This window comes from Monodon monoceros, unplaced genomic scaffold (genome assembly GCF_005190385.1).
Source record: "Monodon monoceros isolate NGI ecotype Baffin Bay Population unplaced genomic scaffold, NGI_Narwhal_1 Super_Scaffold_11, whole genome shotgun sequence".
Taxonomy (NCBI): domain Eukaryota; kingdom Metazoa; phylum Chordata; class Mammalia; order Artiodactyla; family Monodontidae; genus Monodon; species Monodon monoceros.
The window spans coordinates 42,491,065-42,514,356 of record NW_021703767.1 but is presented as its reverse complement, the minus strand read 5'-3'; the positions used below and the strand labels follow the sequence as shown (position 1 = coordinate 42,514,356).

General features: G+C 34.8%; 2 protein-coding genes across 5 annotated transcripts in view; one reads left to right on the top strand and one right to left on the bottom strand.

Annotated features, from left to right (window-relative positions):
* Positions 1–23,292, bottom strand: part of ARL13B (ADP ribosylation factor like GTPase 13B) — a 74,105-nt gene that overhangs the window by 19,010 nt on the left and 31,803 nt on the right. For both annotated transcript variants that reach the window (XM_029215468.1, XM_029215469.1), the window contains exons 4-5: positions 3,066–3,171; positions 1,638–1,840 (exon numbers count right to left, since the gene is read on the bottom strand). In XM_029215468.1, coding sequence (XP_029071301.1) covers positions 1,638–1,840; positions 3,066–3,171 — 309 coding nt within the window. The remainder of the gene's footprint in view (positions 1–1,637; positions 1,841–3,065; positions 3,172–23,292) is intronic.
* On the top strand, positions 7,875–22,006 carry STX19 (syntaxin 19). 3 transcript variants are annotated; one of them, XM_029215470.1, is made up of 5 exons: positions 7,875–7,912; positions 8,104–8,154; positions 17,869–17,936; positions 19,181–19,377; positions 21,096–21,993. In XM_029215470.1, exon 5 carries the CDS (start codon positions 21,109–21,111, stop codon positions 21,991–21,993), a length of 885 nt encoding a protein of 294 aa, XP_029071303.1. In that variant the 5' UTR covers positions 7,875–7,912; positions 8,104–8,154; positions 17,869–17,936; positions 19,181–19,377; positions 21,096–21,108. The 3 variants fall into 3 exon arrangements, with proteins under 3 accessions (XP_029071303.1, XP_029071305.1, XP_029071304.1); XM_029215471.1 differs by lacking the exons at positions 7,875–7,912; positions 8,104–8,154 and having other exon boundaries at positions 17,556–17,936; XM_029215472.1 differs by lacking the exons at positions 7,875–7,912; positions 17,869–17,936; positions 19,181–19,377 and having other exon boundaries at positions 8,110–8,154; positions 21,096–22,006.

Below are 23,292 nucleotides of genomic sequence, written 5' to 3'. Positions count from 1 at the left end.
TGGCACACAGGCTCAGCAGTTGTGGTGCATGGGCTTAGTTGCTCTGTGGCATGTGGGATCTTCCCGGGCCGGGGCTAGAACCCGTGTCCCCTGCATTGGCAGGCGGACTCTCAACCACTGCGCCACCAGGGAAGTCCCAACAGTCATTAATGTTACTCATTTATTAGTAAGCAATTTCAGGTATCTGGTATTAATATACTATTTTCAGATACCAATAATAGCTTGTTTTACTGTTTTTTCAAAAATATCCAAACCAACAAAAAATCCAAACCTATTAGATTGTATTTAACAATAAAAAGTTTTTTTTTTAATTACTCCTGTCTAAATTTAATTATGCAGTCTCTGTTCAACAGAAGAGGACTCAGACCACAAGTGGCATGGCTAGGAGAAAGGAGGAAAGGGGAATGGGGTACCAGAAAAGCCTGCCATAACATGACCTGGAATATCTTTATGGAAAAAGTAAAAACTTGAAAAAAAATACTAATTAGATTTCTTTTACCCAACTCAATTTTTTTGTTCTTTTTGTTTTTTCTAAGTAGAGAAAAAGCAAAGAAGCCTTTAGAAAAGTATGGCCATATATTTTATTTTTATAAACACACGGAAGGCATATTTGTATGAATGACTGGTTGTACTGAGCTTTATATCATGAAAATATACACTAGAATAGAAAATAAAGATTCTCATAGGAACTAAAACCTCATATTGTTATCAAGAGAGACTGAGATGACTGACCTGCTCATGTTATTGAGCCCTTGAGGACAGAAGAGTTATCTCTCCAAATATTTTCCTTTAAGTCCTATCTCTGAATTAAATGAAAGATACCAGTAATCAGAGGATTTCCTTGACAACATAAAGGAGCACCTCACCAAGGGCAGTTAGTGGGTTCTTGCCTACCAGGCTGCAACTGTTAAAGCAAATGGAAGGCCAATATTACTTAGGTAGATGGAAGACCACTTTGGATCTCACAGGAGCTCACTTAGAAATCTTTTTGTTTCTTCCCTCCCCTGCCATGTCAGTGGCGAAAGAAAGAGAAATCTTGGGATTAAGAACTAAATTCAACTTCTAATCAAATCTGAGTACTTTCTTCTAGCATTAACATTATTATAACTGATTCTGTGGTAGAATTTACATAAACATTTTTTTTTAATTTAGAGTTTGCTAAACTTATTTTTTAAATTTCCCTTTAGGCAACATATTTTTAAAATAATTTTAAAAGCATGTTTTAAAACCTGAGATAGTGCAATTTAGTCCACTTTCAGACAAAACAAGTGTTGAAGATCAGATTTTGCTTCAGCTGGCTGATCCACTAACTGCTTACCTTCTATCTTTGCTGAGACTAATGAAGGATTTCTCAGTCTACTGACATATTCTTTGCTATGGGAAACTGTCCTGTGCATCACAGAATGTTTAGCAGCATCCCTGGCCTCTTCCCACAAATAGATGCCAATTGTGCTATCAACCAAACTTAGAACCCTATCAACCAAACTTGTGCAGGTCTACAGAAATAAAAAATTTACCTAGTATCTTCCTTCATACAAAAAGAGGAACCTAAATAGACAAAACTAAAAAAATTATTAATAAAAGTGTGGTGTTTTTGATTTTTCATATGCACTGTGCTACAAAATTAATCTACTTACCTTTCTTCTCGTAATTTTCGTACTCTCTCAGCCCGCTCTCGGTTCTCTTGTTCCTCAAGAGCACGTTGTTCTGCTGTGTCTTTTTGGATGCGCTCATTTAAGGCATCAAAGTCTCTTGCAATGATATGTAGCAGCCAATAAAGGCCTTTTTTAATGGACTTGTCAATTTTCTTTCCATATCCCAAGACTGCTGAACAAGGTTCCTTAAAAACAGCAATTTATTTGACTTAAAGATTAAAACTAAAAGATCTCTACAAAAATTTATTGATAAACCATTAAGATATAATTACTGGCGAATCAAAATTAATTAACCCATTAAATTAATGATATGAAGCACCTGCTTCAACTTACAAAACACACCCTTGAAATGATCACTACATTAGTATGTACGTAGGAGTGGAAATATTTTATGGATCATATCTGTAAGTTTTGAGAGCGATTATGACACAAAAAGTTGACAGTTAAATTTTAAACAAACTCACTGACAAAACTGAACTTACAGAAGAAAAACACCCTTACTTATTAAAAATCGCAGAAAGTTTTAATTTGTTATACCAGGGAATTTATGGCAGTACGCATCTTTTTTTTTTAACATATATTTATTTATTTTTTGCGGTACGCGGGCCTCTCACTGTTGTGGTCTCTCCCGTTGCGGAGCGCAGGCTCTGGACGCACAGGCTCAACGGCCATGGCTTACGGGCCCAGCCGCTCCGCGGCATGTGGGATCTTCCCGGACCGGGGCACGACCCCGTGTCCCCTGCATCGGCAGGCTGACTCTCAACCACTGCGCCACCGGGGAAGCCCTTTTTTTTTTTTTGCTGCACCGCACAGCTTGTGGAATCATAGTTCCCCAACCAGAGATCGAACCTGCACCCTTGGCAATGAAAGTGCGGAATCTTAACCACTGGACCGCCGGGGAGTTCCCAGTAACCATCTTTTACGATTGACAGCCTAACAATCATTTTCTGAAACCAGAATAAATGATTAAATCCTCAGTCCATCTTCTCAAGACTGTATGATAACTCTCCTGATATAATTTTTTAAAATTCATTATAAACTTCCCCTAAGTATAAATTTTGTATTTATACTTTTACCATTTTATAAAATTTATAGCATGACATGTTTGTATAGCTTACAGGTCCTGTCAGCAATGTCTTAAACAAAGAGCAAACCTAAAGTCTTTGAAATCATGAAAGATAGCTTATAGAAGTCAGTAACAACTAAATAGAAAACAAATATCACTGTAATAAATAATATCAAATGAACAGTGAGAACTGTTAAAACACAGTGAGAACAGGTTAAAAATTTTTTTTAAAAACACTAATAAATTATTTTGTTAGCTACCTACCCCCTAATTGCTTATCACCTTTACAAAAACTAAGTTATACCGAACATAATTCATAGGGCAGAAGAACCCCCAAAACTTACTATTTGACATAAGCACTTGTGCTCATTGACCAGTTTTTCCAGAGACAGGCATTCAATCACATCAGCTTCTCCTAAAGCCCCTTCCTTATCTTGTTTATTTGCCAACCTAGAGAGACATAAGTAGTTTTATAGCAAATATATAATCAGACAGCCACTTAAAAGACGTTTTGACCATGTTCTTATTCCAAAGTTTTAACCCTACTCATTACAGAACATACTGGTTTTAGAGAGTAGTGTACAATTTATTTCTTCATTTTTCCTTTTTATTGCCGCTAAAGTAAGTCTGTAAGAATTGGCCTATAAAAGGGAAATCAGGTAAAGAGAACTGTCAAGAAAACAAGCAATAGGTCAACAGGCCAACAAAAAAAGTACAAATAGAAAAAGAAGTGGACTAGTTTCCACAGCACTCAGCCATCAATTCCAACTTTCACATTAATTATATCCTTCTCTTAAAATACACTGCATCATGATATAAAGGCTCTTATCCCATGTCCTTTTCTTCTTAAATACAATCTGTATCATGTTTAAAATACCCAAATATTCATTCGGAGCTTGTATTATTTGAGCTCACCTGTATTTCCACCGTGTGAGTGTGTCCACATAAATGTGCAATTTACTGGAGAAGTGAGGCCACTTTTATCTAATTTACTTAGCATAGCACTGTGCATAGAAAACCTTACACTCAATTAGGAACAAATTGAGGAACAACAAATGAAAAAAACAAAATAAGTTTAAAAAAATAGGGGGCTTCCCTGGTGGCGCAGTGGTTGAGAGTCCGCCTGCCTATGCAGGGGACGCGGGTTCGTGCCCCGGTCCGGGAGGACCCCACATGCTGCGGAGCGGCAGGGCCCGTGAGCCATGGCCGCTGGGCCTGCGCGTCCGGAGCCTGTGCTCCGCAACGGGAGAGGCCACAACAGTGAGAGGCCCACGTACCGTAAAAAAAAAAAAAAAAAAGGAATTACCACAAAATACCACTATTTGCCTATCAGATGGCAGAGGTCAAAAAGTTGAATAAAACACTGTCTTGGTCAGGGTTTGATATATGTTTCAGGCAAATATATATTATTTAATAAGTACATAGTAAAATAAATCTAATGAACCCTATCACCTATCTTTAAAAATTATCAGTTTTGTACCATTCTTGCTCATCTACGTATCTTCCACTTCCCCCCATCAGTCATATCACGTCACCCCATAATTTAAAAATTAAAAAATATTACAATATCACTATCACACCTAAGTTCTTAAAAAAATTAATATTCCTCAATATCTTTTTACAAGTGCTATGTCCAAATCCAGATCCAAACCAGATACATATTACAATTTATTCTTTTAATTGTTTTTGAATCGGTATCACTCCCGACGCCAACACCTCCCATTCCTGCAACACTATGACCACTTCTTTTCCTCCCATGACATCTATCTGTAAAACAAAACAAGTCATTGTTCTATAGAATCTCCCATGTTTAGGATTTGGCTGATATCTTCCTTATGAAGTCATTTAACATACACACCCTGTATTTCCTGTATCTAGTAGTTAAATATACAGGCTGGATGGCTTTCAAGTTGAAATATTTTGGCAAGCATATTTCATAGATGCTGCTAGTACTTAGGAGGCATTTAATATCTGAGTGCACCACTTTCAGTGATGGTTAAATGGATCCATGGATTCAGGCTGCAGTCAGCCTGATTTGTCCAAAATAAAGTTTTCCATTAAACTTTCATCTAATGGTTTTTGCAACCATTAATGACCTGTGTTTAATACCATTATCATATAAGTGGCTATAAAATCATGACTTTTTTAGTTCTGTATTCCATTTGCACTAACTAGCTGGATTTTTGCTAAAAAGTAAGTTTTCATTAACTACTTGGTGACTCAAGTACAATTCAGAGAAAAGTCAAGATAAATATTTGATCCTTTGCCTTCATTTCCTAATTTTCATAATAATGAACTGATGTCCTATTAACCTCCAAAGGTGATCAAGTTGCTTTCTTTGGTTTGTGGGAGATATCATTATGGACTCATGGATTTTTAAAATATATTAGATGTTTCAACTTATTATAGTTACTGTTCTTTTTGAGGCTCAAAGTTACCCATTTTTGGTCAGTGGGAGTCCCTTTTGTGTTGGCTCCTGTTTTCTTTTGGTACAACTCCAAGAGTCTTTGATAGCTTCTTTGCTTTTTTGTAAGAAACAATGGTCCGGACCTGAACTCATCCAATTCCCTAAAGAGCCCTGGTTCCTTTTAGTATGAACTGGTATTTTAAAGACCACAATCTGGGCACTTCTGGACATTTATCGTTATTGACTTGCCATTGCTCCTAGACCATTTCAGTGGACAAAGTTAGGAAAAATATAGATTTTAAGAAAGAAAAAATTAAGTCATGAGGTCATACTGATTTTTCCATTTTAAATCAAATATTACCAAGTTTTTACTTAGCTTCTTAATTTGTATCTCTTTTTCCTTATGCTGAAAACTACAGTTCCTAATAACGCCATCATTAACTATTTGCTCTCTCCTATGAGTTTCAACATAATACCAACATTATTACTAAAAATAACACTACTTAATGCACATTAAGATCCCTTTGTGGTTATTCTTGTCTATAAGATATATCCCACAAGAGATGCAGTCAAAATACTGATTCTAAAATTATTTGAAGTAATCCTTCTCTGTGCCGTTATGCCACCATCTAGATACAAAACTAGGTTCATTTGTTTCAGGCTGCTCTTGTTTTTTAAAAATAGTTTTATTCTTTACGTTAAGATTTAATTTTTAAAACACTTATATCGTTCCAAATTCAAACTATAAAAACAAAATGAAATCAGAAAAAAATATTTTCCCTCTCTATCTCTTTTCCACTATTCTTCCTAGTCTCCTATAGGTAACCATTTTCATTAGTTTTTTTTTCTTTATTGATTATTATACTATTTTTAATTGTGATTTACAATGTTTCAGGTGTACAGCAGTGATTCAGTTATACATATATATGTGTACATATAAATACTTTTTCAGATTCTTTTCCATTATAGTTTATTACAAGATATTGAATATACTCCCCTGTGCTATACAGTAGGTCCTTGTTTTTTTTATCTATTTTATATATAGTAGTATGTATCTATTAATCCCAAATTCCCAATTTATCCCTCCCCTCCTTCCCCTTGGCAACCATAAGTTTGTTTTCTATGTCTGTGAGTCTATTTCTGCTTTGTAAATAAGTTCATTTGTATTTTTTTTTAGATTCCACATATAAGTGATATCATATATTTGTCTTTCTCTGACTTACTTCACTTAGTATGATGATCTGTAGGTCCATGGTCCATCCATGTTACTGCAGATGGCATTATTTCATTTTTTTATGGCCTAATAACATTCCATTATTTATTTTTATATATACATATACATATATATATATATATATATATATATATATATATATATACATACCACATCTTTTTATCCATTTATCTGTCGATGGACATTTAGGTTGCTTCCATGTCATGGCTATTGTAAATAGTACTGCTATGAACATTGGGGGTGCATATATCTTTTTGAATTAGAGTTTTTGGTCTTTTCTGGATATACGCCCAGAAGTGGAATTGCTGGACCATATGGTAACTCTATTTTTAGTTTTTTGAGGAACCTCCATACTGTTCTCCATAGTGGCTGCACCAATTCACATCCACCAACAGTATAAGCGGTTTCATTAGTTTTTAATTCATCCTCCCACTGATTTTGTTTTTTTTAAATAATATAAACATGTACATGGGGGAAATGGTATTTTAAAGACCACAATTTGGGCACTATGGATATTCACTGCTATTGGCTGGTTACGGGGTGTTTATGTGCGTGTATCTCTACCCTCCTGTTCTTCCTCAAAAGTTAGATGCACTTTTGTGCATCACCATGCTTTTTTTAAAAACAGTAAATCCTAAAATTACTCTGAAGTAGTATAAAGAAATCTTATTTATTACTATACTCTTTATTAATGAACAAAATGTTCATTATATAGATGTTTCATCATGGGTTGTTCCCAATGTCTTGATTTTACAAAGAGGGCTGTGAGGAATAAAGTGTGTGAAGATGTTATTTCTTATTTTGGGAAAAGACTCCAGGAAGTAGGACTACTAAACCAAAGAATAAATACAGATGTTATTTTGATAGATATTATAGCAATGTCCCTCCTCTCACCCTCAAATCATAACAACTCAGGCAGAGAAAAAGGGAATGTAAGAAAATTTAGTTGTGTGAGAGAAATTTTATTTCTGATTTTTCCTACAAATATTTCACTCTGGTAAAAATTAATTTTGAATTGTTATATTGATATAATAAATAGCATAACATATAGTGCTGTACAATTTTAGTTTTTGATATGGAAAACTATGAAAGAAACTTAAAAATAGCAGGCATACTAAAAAGAAAGGTAAGGTGGCAGGTTTAAAGACATGAACTCTTTTCTGGCTGTTGTAGTTCTGAAATTTGGTAATTTTCTGAGTTAAGTTCTTGGAATTCCCTAAAATAAGATGGAATTAAATCATTTTAAAGTAAACTGAACAAAAAGCCTTTACCCAAGGTTCTTTCCATTCCTGTTTATTCCAAATTCCATACACTTAGCAAGTTTTCATACCTAAAGAAAACAAAGTAATCTTTGCTTAATTACGAACCCCCTCTTTTGTGAGTAATGCACTTTATATGTAATATAGGACTGGAACTACAGAGCCTGTGCCAAGTACATCTAGGCAGTTTAACAAGGACTTCCTGTTACCAACTAGCTCCACTGAAAACAATCTTACTTTAATCTAAAGAAAACGCAGCTAACAGGCAGAACTGGATTCTCCAGGGGTGAGGTAAGAAATTTGTTCTTCTCATTTGATATTAACAACAAAACGATAACTTTAACTTATTTGACTTCATTATGTGGCTTTCAATTAAGTTAACTAAATGAAAACCATACAGAAATTATCCTGTGAACTATAAGACAGAGACAAATAAAATTTGAATAAAACATTACAGATGGTACTCAGTTTTTCTCTCACAGGCAGGACTCTAACTGCGCAGGTGGAAAAGCAACAAAAGGAACAAGACAAAGGTAAACATACCACTCTTTTTTGTACTTTTTAATGTGAGACATGCAGAGACTGAAATCTGTGACATTTAAAAAGAGCCCAACAGATAATTAAAGTTACCTGTTTTGCTCAGATTTGGACCAGGCTACAGGCAGCTAATGTGCTCATATATACTACTGATATGCTGAATGAGATCTGGGTTTAGAGTTCCTAGAAATAGACCACCATAAACAAAATCAACTTTTTATTTTATGTCCTTTAAAAAAATATCTTTTCATTTTGGAAACACTAGAAAGTCAGACCCTATAAAAACAAACTTAAAATTCTTCTATAAACAGACTAAATTACTCATAAAATGCTTGCTTTAGAGGACACTTTTCCATTTAATTCTGAAAAGAAGTTAATGCCCAATATGACCATATGTATGTTTAAAAATTTAAGATAATTTTCTACAAGGCCTTAACTTCTTCATTATAGTTTCCCAGAATCTTTAAAATTAACTTGAGGAAATTAAAAAATAATCTTGCTGTAAAAGGACTACAGTAAAATATCAAAGTATTCAATTTTTTTTAAAGTACTCAATTTTGAAATGTTTCAGCTAGTGTACTGAAAGTACTTAAATTATAAAATTTAATATCAATATTACATTTGATTTGATAATTTAAAAAATTTAAGTCAACATCATTTAAATGCAACATACATAGGTAGGTCTGATACTTTCAAAATTAAACAGTGTATAGAGGCTTAACCAAAACATGTTTTATTTTTTGATATTTCTTCAAAGTTATTTTACAATTGTTATGTTAGATTTTAATATATAACCCATTTCAAATCAAAATAATAATTATTATTTATAAATGTTTTAAGGGTAAACTTGAAAGTTGGCTATGTAATACCTAGAACACATTATATTTGTGGCTATGTAGTTTTAAATTTAATATAAAAATAATTTTACATAAGTACAGCTTACTTTAATCAGATAAGTGAGAGTTCAAAATTACATGAGTCTTAGTATTTAAACAAAAATGGTCTTGTTACATTAAATGAGTTAATTTAACAATTAACTTATTTACACTAAACAAAAAATAGAATTTAAAAAGCAGTGAAAGGCTGCATTACAAAAAACTGTCTGATAATTTAAACTTAGATAGAATTTACACAATTTGTAATAATTTTTTTTTAAGTTTGTTTTCTTCATTTAAGTAGCCAAAGAGGTGAATATTCCAGTAACAGCTGCTTTCACCTTGAACGAGGGAAATGTTGCAACATGTCTTCACACACAAAAGCAAAAGAATATTCTAGTTTACGTTAAATAAAAACTGGTTACATTTCTTAAAATATTTAATCATTATAGTAACTATAAAAAGAAATGTCTTAGTTTAAAAAATCTATAAATTTATAAAGTATCTATCCCAGGGCATAGTTCTTAAAGTACTAGATAATTTTTATTCATATTTCTGTTCCTGGAAATGTTCCCTGTCTATAATAGAGTGGAGAAACTTTTATTTGAGTCATACAAGTTTACTTTCGTATTTCCAAAAACAAATTGTCAAACTTGATTACTATATTTATAAATTAGTGTTCTTTCTTTTTGCAAATATCACATTTAAGCTCAAAGATACAGTTATTAACAGTAGAATTCAAAACTGTACAGCAAAGCAGTAAGTTAAACATGCTGAAAGATGGCTCACATTTGGATAGAACTCTTCGGATATTAAGAAAATAAATTTAAGGTAGAGAAAAGATTGCATAAAATGGTAGTATCATCAATTTCACTTGCCTAAGCAATTAAATGATTTCACAACTATGCACTTAATATTTTATGCCTTCTTGAACTCTGTCTCTTCCAACTTTTAAATTTTAATATGCTTAGATATGTCACTTTGCTTATAATTTATGAAGATAAAAGATTAAACAGTTAAATGAGAAATAGTTATACATGTAGCTGTGCGTATGTAACTACTGGAAAATGCAATTTATGTATAGCATGCACCTGAATACCTACATTAGGTCAGTTTCTGCACAGATGAATATAAGGATTTAGGGAACATTCTGAATTATGTTAACTCTGTAAAGATAATCACCTATGACTTTCAGTGAAGATGCACAGATACAGAAACTCCTCCTCTTGCTAGAAACGTAGAGAAGTGTTTGATATAATCTTAAGGGGAAAAAAAGACAAATTTCTAAACTACATCATTACATGTGAAGTAAGAAAGGGAAATTTCCAGGTGCCAGAAATGAAGAGGGAACACATTCATAGCCAAGGTGGAGAGTAGGAATTAAAGCTAACTCCATGGGCTACAAGAAGAAAACACTTTTATATTAGAGGCTCGGGTTTAGAGTTTGTTCATAATAGGGAACTAAAACTGTGTTTCCTATATGAAATAGTGGACCAGAAAAAGAACAGCCTGTATACAGACACAGGAAAGTCTCTGTTGGCTTGTCCAAGGAGTACAGCAGGGAGTGAGGGATTCACTCAGGCTACAAAATCACTACAGAAAATTCAGGCCCTTATTTATACTACCTGGGCTATAGAAATCACTAGAGAAAAATCAGGCCCATACAGTCAGCCCTCTGTACCTGCAGGTTCCACATGCATTGATTCAACCAACCTCAGATGGAAAATACTCAGGAAAAAACCCAGAAAGTTCCAAAAAGCAAAACTTGAAATTTCTACGTACCAGCCACTATTTAGATAGCATTTACATTTTATTTACAACCATTTATATACCATGTACATTGTATTAGGTATTATATGTAATCTAGAGATGATTTAAAGTATGCTTTTAAAGTACGTAAAAATATACAGGAGGATGTACATAAGTTATATGCAAATACTGCACCATTTTATATGAGACCTAAGCATCCGTGGATTTTGGTCTCTGTGGGGGTCCTGGAACCAATTCCCCACAGATATAGAGGGAAACTGTATTTAACTACCTGGGCTATGATGGGCAAACTCCATGGGGCCCTAGTAGTGACAACCACAAAAACGCGGTTAAGAATGCATCCATAATGCAGGGCACTCAGGACATTCTTGTATAATATAATTCCCCACTGAAGGTAATCTGCTGACAAAGTTTACTAAATATACTTGCCCATCACCAAGAAAAACAATTGGTGGCCACAATAAACAAAAGGAATTATTTCTAAGAAACCAGAAATAACCTAATAATACAAAAGGATCTTGAACATAAATATATTTTAAATGTTCAAAAGAAATAAATGAAGACATACACCAAGATGAACACAGTATAAACTTTACAGCTGATTTTATATAAACATCATTAACTATAATATGCATGCTATGATATACAGCACTGAAAGGAAATCTGACTGTTTTTCCTTTAATATCAGTTAACATATAGAGATCTATAGAAAAAAAAGATTCAGAATATTTACTTTCTTTTTGCTACTAAATTTATTAAGATTAATGAATATAAAATACATATCAATATATTTTAAAGAGTTCTTTAAAGTATCTTTTATTCAAATATGAAAGGTGGTATTCCTTCAGGAATCTGTTATCCCAAGAACATAGAAATCCAGGATAAGACCACCTTTAGAAGGGAGAGTCAAATATCTTCATTTCCAAAATCAGTGACGGTAAAATTTACCTTCTCAAAAGCACTTTGCAAAAGTATACTGTGCTACAATATCAATTTTGAAATATTCTATTTCTTAAAAAAATGTTAAAATATGATGCTTCAGAAAAAGGCTTTTGATGACATTGTTCATTTATGTGTAATTAAAATGAAAAAAAGAAAGACCTAACTAGCCATAAGTATATTAGAGAGGGTTGTTTTGGGATTTCTTCCAAGCCATGCAACCAAAGAGAAAGTAAGAGACACTGTAGTTCTTGAGAACTGTGAAATTTAAAAATTGTCAGGCTACTTAGCATTAGATAAGACTTAAATCTCATGAGTAAAAAAATCAAAATCTGTTTGTTTTTGATACCTCCCTCATTTCTCAGCTAGGCCTCCAATACTATCACTCTTTTCTTTTCCCATATTATGAGGAACACAAGTCAATTAAAAAAAAACAGTACAACAAACATCATATCTGCTATATACATTATAGTTGTAAGAATTCATAGTAACAGGTTAGTATATGAATAGGAAACAGAAACCTGTGTACATAAATAGGAATGCAGTGTACCTCACTTCTTGTCTTATCTCTTTCTATGACTATGACATACAGCAGAAGAAAATACAAGAATCCCTATCTCTACATGGTGCCAAGGATAGGACTCAAATTTTTTTAGATTTTCCATGACACAGGTGTGTGGGATCAGAACCAATCATTTTTCTTTTTTTTTTTTTTTGGGGGGGGGGGCGCCACACGGCCAGCGGGATCTTAGTTCCCTGACCAGGGATTGAACCCATGCCTCCTGCAATGGAAGTGCCAGGGAAGTCCCTGAACTAATACTTTTTCTTTTTCTAAATTGTAACGTGCTTAATTTGGTCTGATTGTATGAAAAATCCTAATACAGCTGCTAACATAATTATTTTAGATCTAATATGCTATATTACCTACTGGAAGAACTTTTTTCTTTTAAACATAGCATTTATATTAACAACATAATACAATATTTGATACAGATCAACTTCATTTGTAGCATATTTCACTAGGATAATCTATATCTATTCACTATGAAATAAAGAAAAATAACAGATCTGCAGGCAAGTAGATGTACATCTGAATGTAGGCTCTGCTACTTTTTAGTTGTGTGACCTCAGGCAAGTCACTCTACTTTTCAGATACTAAGAAAATTAGAGGAATAGTTAATAAAGTCAACATCCAAATAAGGGCAATTTCAAAGAAAACAATACAAAGAAAGTGGAGAAGATGAAGTTCTTTTAAAAGTTAGGATCCCCTCCAAAAGAAACCATAAGTACATGAATTTCCAAATTGGAAAGAGCCACTAAACATCTAGCAAATACATGCAAAAAGACGTTCCTAGGTCATGTTATTGCAAAATTTCAAAACATGAGGAATAAAGAGAAAAGGCAAAGAATTTCATGGAAGGAAATTAAAAACAAACAAACAAAAAACCCCACATCTTATACAAAATATCAGGAATCAGATGGCAGATTTCTCAAGGGTAGCAAAGAAACTTAAAAGAAAACACAGCAAAAGTTTCAAAATTCTAAGGGAACACAATTTCCAAGTAAGAATTACATCTGCAGCAAATATATCATTCAGGTGTAAGGACAGAATAAAAACATTTTCAGAAATGCAAGTTATCACCACACCTATGTATTAAAAGGAAGCTATGGTATGCCCTCAAATCAAGGGGATAAACCAAAAATAGAGATGAGGAAAGGAACGAGGAGAAAATACACAGAAGGAGAGAAAAATTCCAACACAACAGCTGTGTGGTAATCAGGTCAAGACAACAGCTGTGTGGTAATCAGGGTTCCAAGAAAGAAGCCGCAAAAGATAAAACAATAAAATGAAACAGAAAAGAATACCTGCTATATATACATTAAGAGAATATTTTCAGTTCAAATGAAGAGTTTTAGAATGAATTAGTGATGCATATGTACAAAATGAGGCAACTGAAAAACTTAGGTAATTAATAATTTCAAGAAAAATTTAAAAGTTACAAGGTTCTTGATCTGTGTAGTGGTTACATGGGTCTGTTCGCTTTGTGAAAAATCATCAAATTATACATTTATGTTTTGGGCACTTTCTGTATATGCGTAAATACTTCAGTGAAAAGCTTTCTTAAAATAAAAATATACATCTCCTAGCTCTATCCACTGAAAAAGCCTAGATACAGTGAAAAAAATTATTCTGAGAAAGGAAATATAACCCTAGTGGTGCTGGTATATATAATATGATTCTGGTGTGATTCTGGTATATATAATATGTGATTCTGGTAAATATAGTATTTGGGTAGTCCTAATAACGTAAACACATAATATTGACTATAACAAAAACTGTGATATAATTACATTGAGAGGAAAAATTTGAGGGAAGGATGGGGGTGTAAGAGAAAGTTAAATCCAAGAATTCCCTGGTGGTCCTGTGGTTAGGACTCCGCACTTTCACTGCCAAGGCGCAGGTTCAACCCCTGGTCAGGGAACTGTCCTGCAAGCTGTGTGGTGCAGCCAAAAAAAAAAAAAGTTAAATTCATATCTTTCATAGCAAAGATTATTTAAAACTGAAAAAAGTGTAAACATCTACATAAGCAAATTATCAAGAAATAGGGAGTTTAGAAGCAACATATAGCTAAGGAGTTGAAAATGACTGCATTTGGGAATGAGGAACTGGAAATAGAATGTGGTGGGGCAGGCAGGGGTCAGCTGTATATCTTCATAAGCCTTGAAGTGGTCTGACTTCTTAAACTGTGTATCTGTATTAATGATGAAAATAATCACATTAAAAACATTTTTAAAAGAAAAGGCTTTGTTCAAATCATGTAGGGGGGGAGGAGGGAAGGAGGGAAGGAAGGAAGGAAGGAAGGAAGGAAGGAAGGAAGGAAGGAAGGAAAGAAAAGAAAAAGCTTATGGCTATATCAAAAGCAACATGACATCCGTTTTAAACACTTCTGGAGGAATTTATTTTCAGCATCAATATGGTAATACCAGAGGGAACATACAGATAAGGAAGTGATAAACACTAAACCAAACAAAGAACAGTATGGAGCTATTCAAGATAAATCATTAGGCTAACTGACTTTAGTAATTACCTCCCTCTATACTAGAAAGATTAGTCTTTATCAGAGGCATATAATAAATCATGGGTGGTAATTCTGCCTTCTCAAAGTTATCACATGAAAAAAAAGTTTCTACAATCACTTCCCAATGTTTGTAGGTGTTTTTAAAAATCTGTTCTAGTATAATCATCAAATATTTATAAAATACTGAATACAAAAGAGCATATAGATGATCCCAGCTTTACATAACATATACATTCTAGGAAATTTATATTATACATCTTATAATGAAAAAAGCACTGGTCTAGCAGCCAGGAAGTTTGCATTATTATACCAGTACTACTACTAGCAAGCTCTGGGTAAAACACTTAACTTTTCTGATTTTCAATTTCCCCATAAGAAAAATGAGAAATTGATTAGTTAACCTCTAAGGATTATTTTTGGCATCAAATTATAATATTCAATAGATGCGGAAGAAACCAGGTTCACCTCTCCTTTGGAGAACAGGTGAGGACTACATATCACTACCATCCTCTTTCAGTTGGTCGAGGAGTCGCAAAGGAAAGTGACACGCATCATTTCAGGCTACAGCATTTTAATGTCTATGAGAGACTCTCCAGTACTTCCAACTGCGCTACCAGCCTACCACATTCAGAAAGGTGGAGCTTAGGTCTCTGAGAAACCAAGATGGGAACCAGTAGCCCCTGCTGACCCAACATGGACATGAAATGTGAATGAAAAATACATCTCTGTGGTTGTAATCCATCAAGATTTGGTGACTGGACATTACTGTGACATAACCAAGCATATCTTGACTGATTAAAATGGGACCAAGCGGAATTTTTCATAAACTGAATATTTAAAACTCACAAGAAATCCCAACCTAAATTAGTTTATAAAGCTAAAAATCTTTACAAGTTATCTCTTAAAATCTGAATTTTTATATTAAGGATTATATTAGGTTAATTACAATTAACTAATTAATTATAAATAACTTAATTACATGAAATTATATATACATATAAATTCATCTGTTTATTATAATTTAAAAGGTGGGAAAAATATAAAAAATGATATCAAACTTTCTGCACGTTTAATTGGTTGCTCTAGTACTGAAATCTTTCTCAATTAAAATCACTTTGTTTTCACTTTAATAAAGGACTTAAAAAAATAGTATGCTAGGACTTCCCTGGTGGCACAGTGGTTAAGAATCCGCCTGCCAATGCAGGGGACACAGGTTCGAGGCCTGGTTCAGAAAGATCCCACATGCCGCAGAGCAACTAAGCCCGCGTGCCACAACTACTGAGCCTGCGCCCTAGAGCCTGCGCTCCGCAACAAAAGAAGCCACCGCAACGAGAAGCCCATGCACCGAAGCGAAGAGTAGCCCCCGCTCGCCGCCACTAGAGAAAACCCGCGTGCAGCAACGAAGACCCAACACAGCCAAAAATAAAAATAAATAAGTTTATTAAAAAAAATAGTATGCTCACATGGTATTATATTTTCTCTAGTTTGCTTATTTCCTACTTGTAAGGACAAAGGCCAGTAAATGTCAATACTTTCCTAGAAGGTATGCCCAACACATGGATCAATATATTAGTGTTTTATACTGATCTAATTTCCTAACACCCAAAGTTTGCAATCTATATTGCCACCTTCTCATAGTCCTCCTTGACTAATCTTCTTTTCACAAATTTTCCAGGTTTAATATTATAGCTTATTATGTTTTCCCACAGATCTTAGTAAACCACTGGATCTGGTTAGTTGTGTTCCTAAGGTAAAGAAATTATTCTTTGCAAGTAAGGTAGAATACAGACAATGGAAAGGTGGGGAGACAGAGGGAATGAAATCCTTTCCCTACTTAGAAGTCTCTTATTTGCATAAATTGTACAGACTGAAGCTTTTTACTTTTAATATAGCAAATTAGTGGTAAAATAAAAGACTGCAAGCTATTTGAATTACATATTTAGATAATTTAAAATAAACAGCACAAAACTGTAAGTGCATTACAGGCAACAAAAACTTGCTGTTAAATGTTTCCAACCAGTACTTAAAATGCTCAGCAATACAGGTACACAGCAAATGTCTCTGAGTAAACTGTTAATATATATAAAAGACTTTTTCCATCAAAAACAGATTTCAAGGTCTTAGTATCCCTTGTGATCTGGCTTCTTTCCCAGCCACTTCACTGCCTAATTGCCTCTTCTCAGAACTTATCTGAACTGGTCTCTATAGAGCATCTGATACCATTGAAGAAGGCTTTATAGCACAGTAAAGAGTGAGTCCTTCAAACTAGACTGCCTTAATTTGAATCCCAACTCTACCACGAGCTGATATCTTGGTAAGTTACTTAAGATCAGGTCTTAATGTCATCATCTGTAAAATGGAGACCATGGTAATACTTAATTCAGAGTTCTTAAAAGAACATACAACACACTTAGAACAGTGCCTGTCACATATTAAGAACTCAGGAAAATATGAACTATAAAGAGCTCAATATCAGAACTTGAATAAATAAGACTGGTGAAGGTGCTGGGAATACCAGAATGAATAAAGATCCTTGCCCTCATGGAGCTTGTATTTGGGGAAGAGAGCAGACAATAAAGTAAGATAAATAAGTAAAACATAGTGAAAAGTGCTAGGAAAAAAACTAAAGCTGGGAAGGGTGGTTGCAGTTCTAGATAGGGTGACCAAGGACAGCCTTACTGAGAGGGTGTCATCTCAGTAAGATTTAAAGAAGTTGGGGAAATAAGACAGCACTACATGGGGAAGAGCATTCCAAACAGAGAAGACAGCAAGTGCCAAAGCCCTAAGGCAGGATCCTGCCAGGTTTGTGTGAGGAATAACCAGGAGCACAGTGTGATTGAGGCAGAGGGTGGGGGAGTTGCAGGAGGTATGGTCAGAAGGGCAAAAGGAGAGGTGGAGAAGTCATATTGGACCTTGTAGGCTCTGGCTTTTCCTCTGAGAGATCACACTAAAGGAGGGCTTTAGGCACAGGAATGACATGATCTGACTTACATTTTAACTCTTGTTTCTGTGTTAAGAACATTTTAACTCTTGTTTCTGTGTTAAGACCAGAGGAGACGGGGATACAAAGGAAGAAACAAGGAGACCATGTAGGAGACTACTGCAATAATCCAGGTGAGAAAGGATGGTGACTTGAACCAGGGAGGTGGTTCCTGATGTACCCTGAAAAAGGGATTGACAAGATTCCCTGTTAGTTTGAATATAAGGGTGTGGGGGGGGAGGGGGGAGGGGGACACAAAACAGAGTAGTCACTTAGTCCAGAATGACTCCAAAGTTTTTGGTAGGGTGACTTGAAAGAAGACTGGAAGAAGAGACTGGAAGAGGTGCCACTTACTGAGATGGAGCAGCAGTTTGGGAGTTGGAAGATCAGGAAATTATTTTAGACACAGACATTCAAATGGAGCTGTTGAGTAGACAAGTGTTATGAGAACAGTCTAGACTTGAGATATAACTTTGAGTCATCAGCTAACGGACGGCAGTTAACACTGTGAGACTGGAAAACAACAGTGGATAAAAAGAGGACTGTGTGTGGAAGTATTCCAGTATTCAGCAGTAGGAAAGACGAGAAGAAACCAGGGAGGAGAAAATGATGAAGGAGGAGCCAAAGAGGCAAGAGGAAAGCCAGGAGAAACACTTAAAAGTGTTTCAAGAAGTAATGGTGGTTAAGTGCTACTGAAGGGTTAAAATCACCAATAAGTCCTGTTGCTTCTACCTGCAAAATATATCCCAGATGGTTCCCATTTATTCCATCTAGTTTCCATCCAGATCTCTCCTGGAGGTTATCAGGAAACTATTCTCTATACTGTGATCTTTTAAAAACATAAATCTTACATCAATACCCTATTTATCCTTTCACTGTCCGCCACTGCATCTAGAATAAAATCTAAATTCCTTACTTTGACCTACAAGGGTCTTTGTGATCTGATCCCCACCTACCGTCCTGACTTCACTCCTCCAGTGTTACTGCCCATATTAATTTCTATCTATATAAGCATTAATTTTGTTCTTAAAACATACCAGTCCTATTCACTGCCCTGGCACCCCATCTCCAATACTCAGGATGCACTTTCTTGGCTCTTCATCTTCTCAACATTTAGGTCTACACTCAAATAGCTCCTTAGAGAGGCCTTGCCTAACTGATCTATCAAGATCTAAAATTATCTCATTTATCTTTTTAATTGTGTATTGTCCATCTCCCCTCAGATATTAATTACTCAAGGACAGGTATTACTGAATACACACTATAGCATTTAAAACTTTGCATACAGTAAGCTTCAAAAATTATTTGACAGAATGTCAGTTCTTTAAAACCAAAGGAATATTATCAGGATATTTGTTTAACTTTTTATGTAATACAGGTATCATTTCTACAGTATCCTCGACTGGGTCATCATTCAAGAACATCTTGAACATCTCTAGTGATGGCAAGGTTTTTATCTCATGAAACAGTTCATTCCATCTTCAGACAGCTCTACTTGTGTGAAAAGTCTTCTTTATGCTAAACCGAACCTCACTCCATGTAATTTCCACCCACTGCCCTTTGGAGTTACGCCAGGTAAGTCTAATCCCTCATATATACAGATCTACACATTTTAGAAAACAGTTGTAGATATTCCCTCGACCTTCTCTTTTTCAGAACAAATATTTCCATTTCTTTCAACAACTCTCCATATACTATGGTCTTCCAATCTCATCCTTTCCTTGACAGCTTGGAAATTCCCAATTTGTGGATTTTCATCTCATACTTAACACAGTCCCTCTCCCATTTGCTTTCACTAGCATAGAGTCAGTGGAACAAATATCTTTCTTAGTCAATCTAGACATCACATTATTATTCATGAAAGCATAATAACTATTCTGAGAGTTCTGATTAAAAGCTCAAAATTAACTAAAATCTCCAGTGATTTTTATAAGACTGCTATGAACTCAAGGGTCTTCCAGTTTATAGATGTAAAGGTGTTTTCTAAACAACTAGGTGCAATACTTTACATCTATCCAGTTAAACATGTTTTTGTTATTTTAGTATAGTGTTCTGTTCTATTTTAATTTTCAAATCCCAATTCTGTATTTCAACATACTAATGAACTCTCCAAATGTTGTGCCATCAACATGTTTGATAAGTATGCCTTCTACGACACCCAAATAACTGATAAAAATATTTGCATAAACATATCAAGAACTGAATCCCATAGCATAACAGCGTCACATTAGAGACCTTTTTCTCTAGTTGATACTATGTGTGGTTCAATGAGCTACTTGTAATTCCCTAACAGCTTCCTCTTATCCACAAAAATATCATGAAAGGCATTTTAAATGCCTTTCTAAAGTCAAGATGTGCTGTGAAAAGAAAGTATTTTATTAACAAGGATTTCTTTTTATTCACTTCATGTATATCACTATATAATTATGTACATCAAATTGATTCCATGAATAACTACCAACACAGCATACAATAAGTGTCAATATTATCAGTGTCCCCCAAATAAGATTTTATATATTCTCATGTTTGTAAAAACATCACTTATTATGAATTGACAAAAATTTTCTTCTAACACAGTCTGGATATCTTTGCAAAGGAATGCTAATAATGAGAAATCAGCATGATCAAACCAAGTATATGATTCTACATATATGCAATGGATAAGAAAATAAAGCTATGTCAAATAATGTGTTAGTCAATCCAGAAGCCTGAGAAATTCTGAGATAAATTCAACATTACCTATATTGCTTAAAGCTCTCATATGGAATCTGCCCTGTCACTATACTGGTTTTAGCTGAACTACACACATATAGCAAAATGAGTATGTTTTTTTTGACATTACATAGACCAAATTAACTGGGAACCGTATATTCAGTAATAAGGACACATTCAGAGTGACCTTTTAATCCTAAAAAGATATGGTCAAATCTTCCATTCTAAGATATAGCTTCCTAAATCAAGAAAAATCTATTCTGTGGCAGTATCGTGACACTGAGAACTTATTTGGGGGCAATTATTTCTCTAACACTGCTTACTCAGCTACTTTACTCAACTGTATGGGACTCATAGAAGCACTGCATTATGCAAAGTGATTTACAAAATATTTTACATTACTTTTGCTATTTCAGTGATCTTTATGAGGAAATTCTTATTGATTTTTCTAATTTTTAGTCATCTTTTCAGAAAACTAGGAGGATTTTTCCTGAGAGATAGACATAGCTATGTAAAGCCAACTGCTACTGGGAGGAAATACCAAATTTTTCTTTGTTCAACACAATCATTTTTGCTTTTAGGAGGACAGGGAAGATGAAAGACCGACTTCAAGAACTAAAGCAAAGAACAAAGGAAATTGAGCTCTCTAGAGACAAGGATGTGTCGACTACAGAAAAAGAGGAACAAGCGGTGTTTCTGCAGCAAGCTGTTATTTATGAAAGAGAGCCTGTAGCTGAGAGACACCTACATGAGATACAAAAACTACAGGAGAGTATTAACAACTTGACAGATGATGTTCAAAAATTTGGGCAGCAACAGAAAAGTCTGGTGGCTTCTATGAGAAGGTTTAGTCTACTTAAGAGAGAGTCTAGCATTACAAAAGAGATAAAAGTCCAAGCAGAACACATTAATAGACGTTTGGATGATTTAGTAAAAGAAGTTAAGAAGTCAGAGGATGAAAACGGTCCATCATCAGTGGTCACAAGGATACTTAAATCTCAGCATGCTGCGATGTTCCGCCATTTTCAGCAAACTATGTTTCTATACAATGACACAATAGCAGCAAAGCAAGAGAAGTGCAGGACATTTATTTTCCGTCAGCTTGAAGTTGCTGGGAAAGAAGTGCTGGAAGAAGAGGTAAATGATATGCTTCATCAAGGAAAATGGGAAGTTTTTAATGAAAGCTTACTTCGAGAAATCAGTATCACTAAAGCACAACTCTCAGAGATGGAACAGAGACACAAAGAATTTGTTAATTTGGAGAGCCAAATAAAGGATTTAAGGGACCTTTTCATTCAGATATCTCTTTTAGTAGAGGAACAGGGAGAAAGCATCAACAATATTGAAATGATAGTGAATGGCATAAAAGAGTATGTTAACACTACTAAAGAAAAATTTGGACTAGCTATAAAATACAAAAAAAGAAATCCTTGCAAGGTAGTGTGTTGCTGGTGTTGTCCATGTTGTGGCTCAAAATAAAGAAGCTATTTTAGAAATTTCTCCAGCTTTAGAATGAAGGATGTCCCATAATTTAGTGTCTTGTGTCATTTTTCTTCATTTCATAGAGCCATTCACATACTTTCATCACTATTAAGTTATAATTTTCCCCTTTCGCCCTTACCCACTAGAGTTACAGAAATTTCTAAAGCAAGTGACATAAAACAAGTCTTCATTTATTAAACTAAAAATAGCATATTAGCTTTAAACTCATGGGTTAACAATTGAAAATGAGGTAAATGATCTTAAGTTTCTAGACAGGTATCAAGCTCTATTACATATTTTTGTAACTTCCAATGCCTTAACAAGATGAATGTCAGTAAGTGACAACTACTTAAACAATGCTTTAGGTTCATTTAAGAAAATTTTGGTAGTTAAGAATTGTATAAAACAAGAATTCAAGTGGTGCTCTATTAAAGCCAAATCAAACTAGAAGCTGCATCAAATCTTTTTTTTGCGGTACGCGGGCCTCTCACTGTTGTGGCCTCTCCCATTGCGGAGCACAGGCTCCGGACACACAGGCTCAGCGGCCATGGCTCACAGGCCTAGCCGCTCCGCAGCCATGTGGGATATTCCCGGACCGGGGCACGAACCCGTGTCCCCTGCATCGGCAAGTGGACTCTCAACCACTGCGCCACCAGGGAAGCCCTGCATCAAATCTTTTATGTTCAGATAGGTCAGTTAACTCAGTGGTCAACAAATCCTAAGAAAACCCAACTATGTATTTAATGAAGAGTCTAGTTGGTAACTAGGAGCTGCTTTTAGCTTAAGGCCTAAAAAGCTAAGTTAAGGCACTGTTTTCCCGAACTTGGGTCCATTCGGGACGCTGTATTACAGATTAAGAGGGTTGGCAAATAAAGTAAAAAATAAAAGGCAATGGTATGCTTGGAATTTTCTCCATCACTTTATTGTGAAGCCAGGCACTAGACCATGGGCTAGGGACACAGTCTGAACTCACATGGGGATAGAGTTTGGGAACTAACATTCTAGTGGAGAAAGCATATAACAAATACAAATATTAGACAATGTTAAGTTCTTGGCAGAGGTTTAAAATAAGGATGATAAGATATTGTCAGAGTGGCTTCTTTCGGCTGGGTGGAAAATATAGGTCTCTCTAAAAGGTAATGTAAGTGAAGATCTGAGTGATGAGGACAAGGGAAGCACATATTCCAGGCATATGAAACAAATAGTACAAAGACCCTGAGGAGGGTATAACTTACTCCATTCAAAGAAGAATGAGCAGTACAGTTGTATCATAGTGGGAAAAGAGCAGTGAGGTAA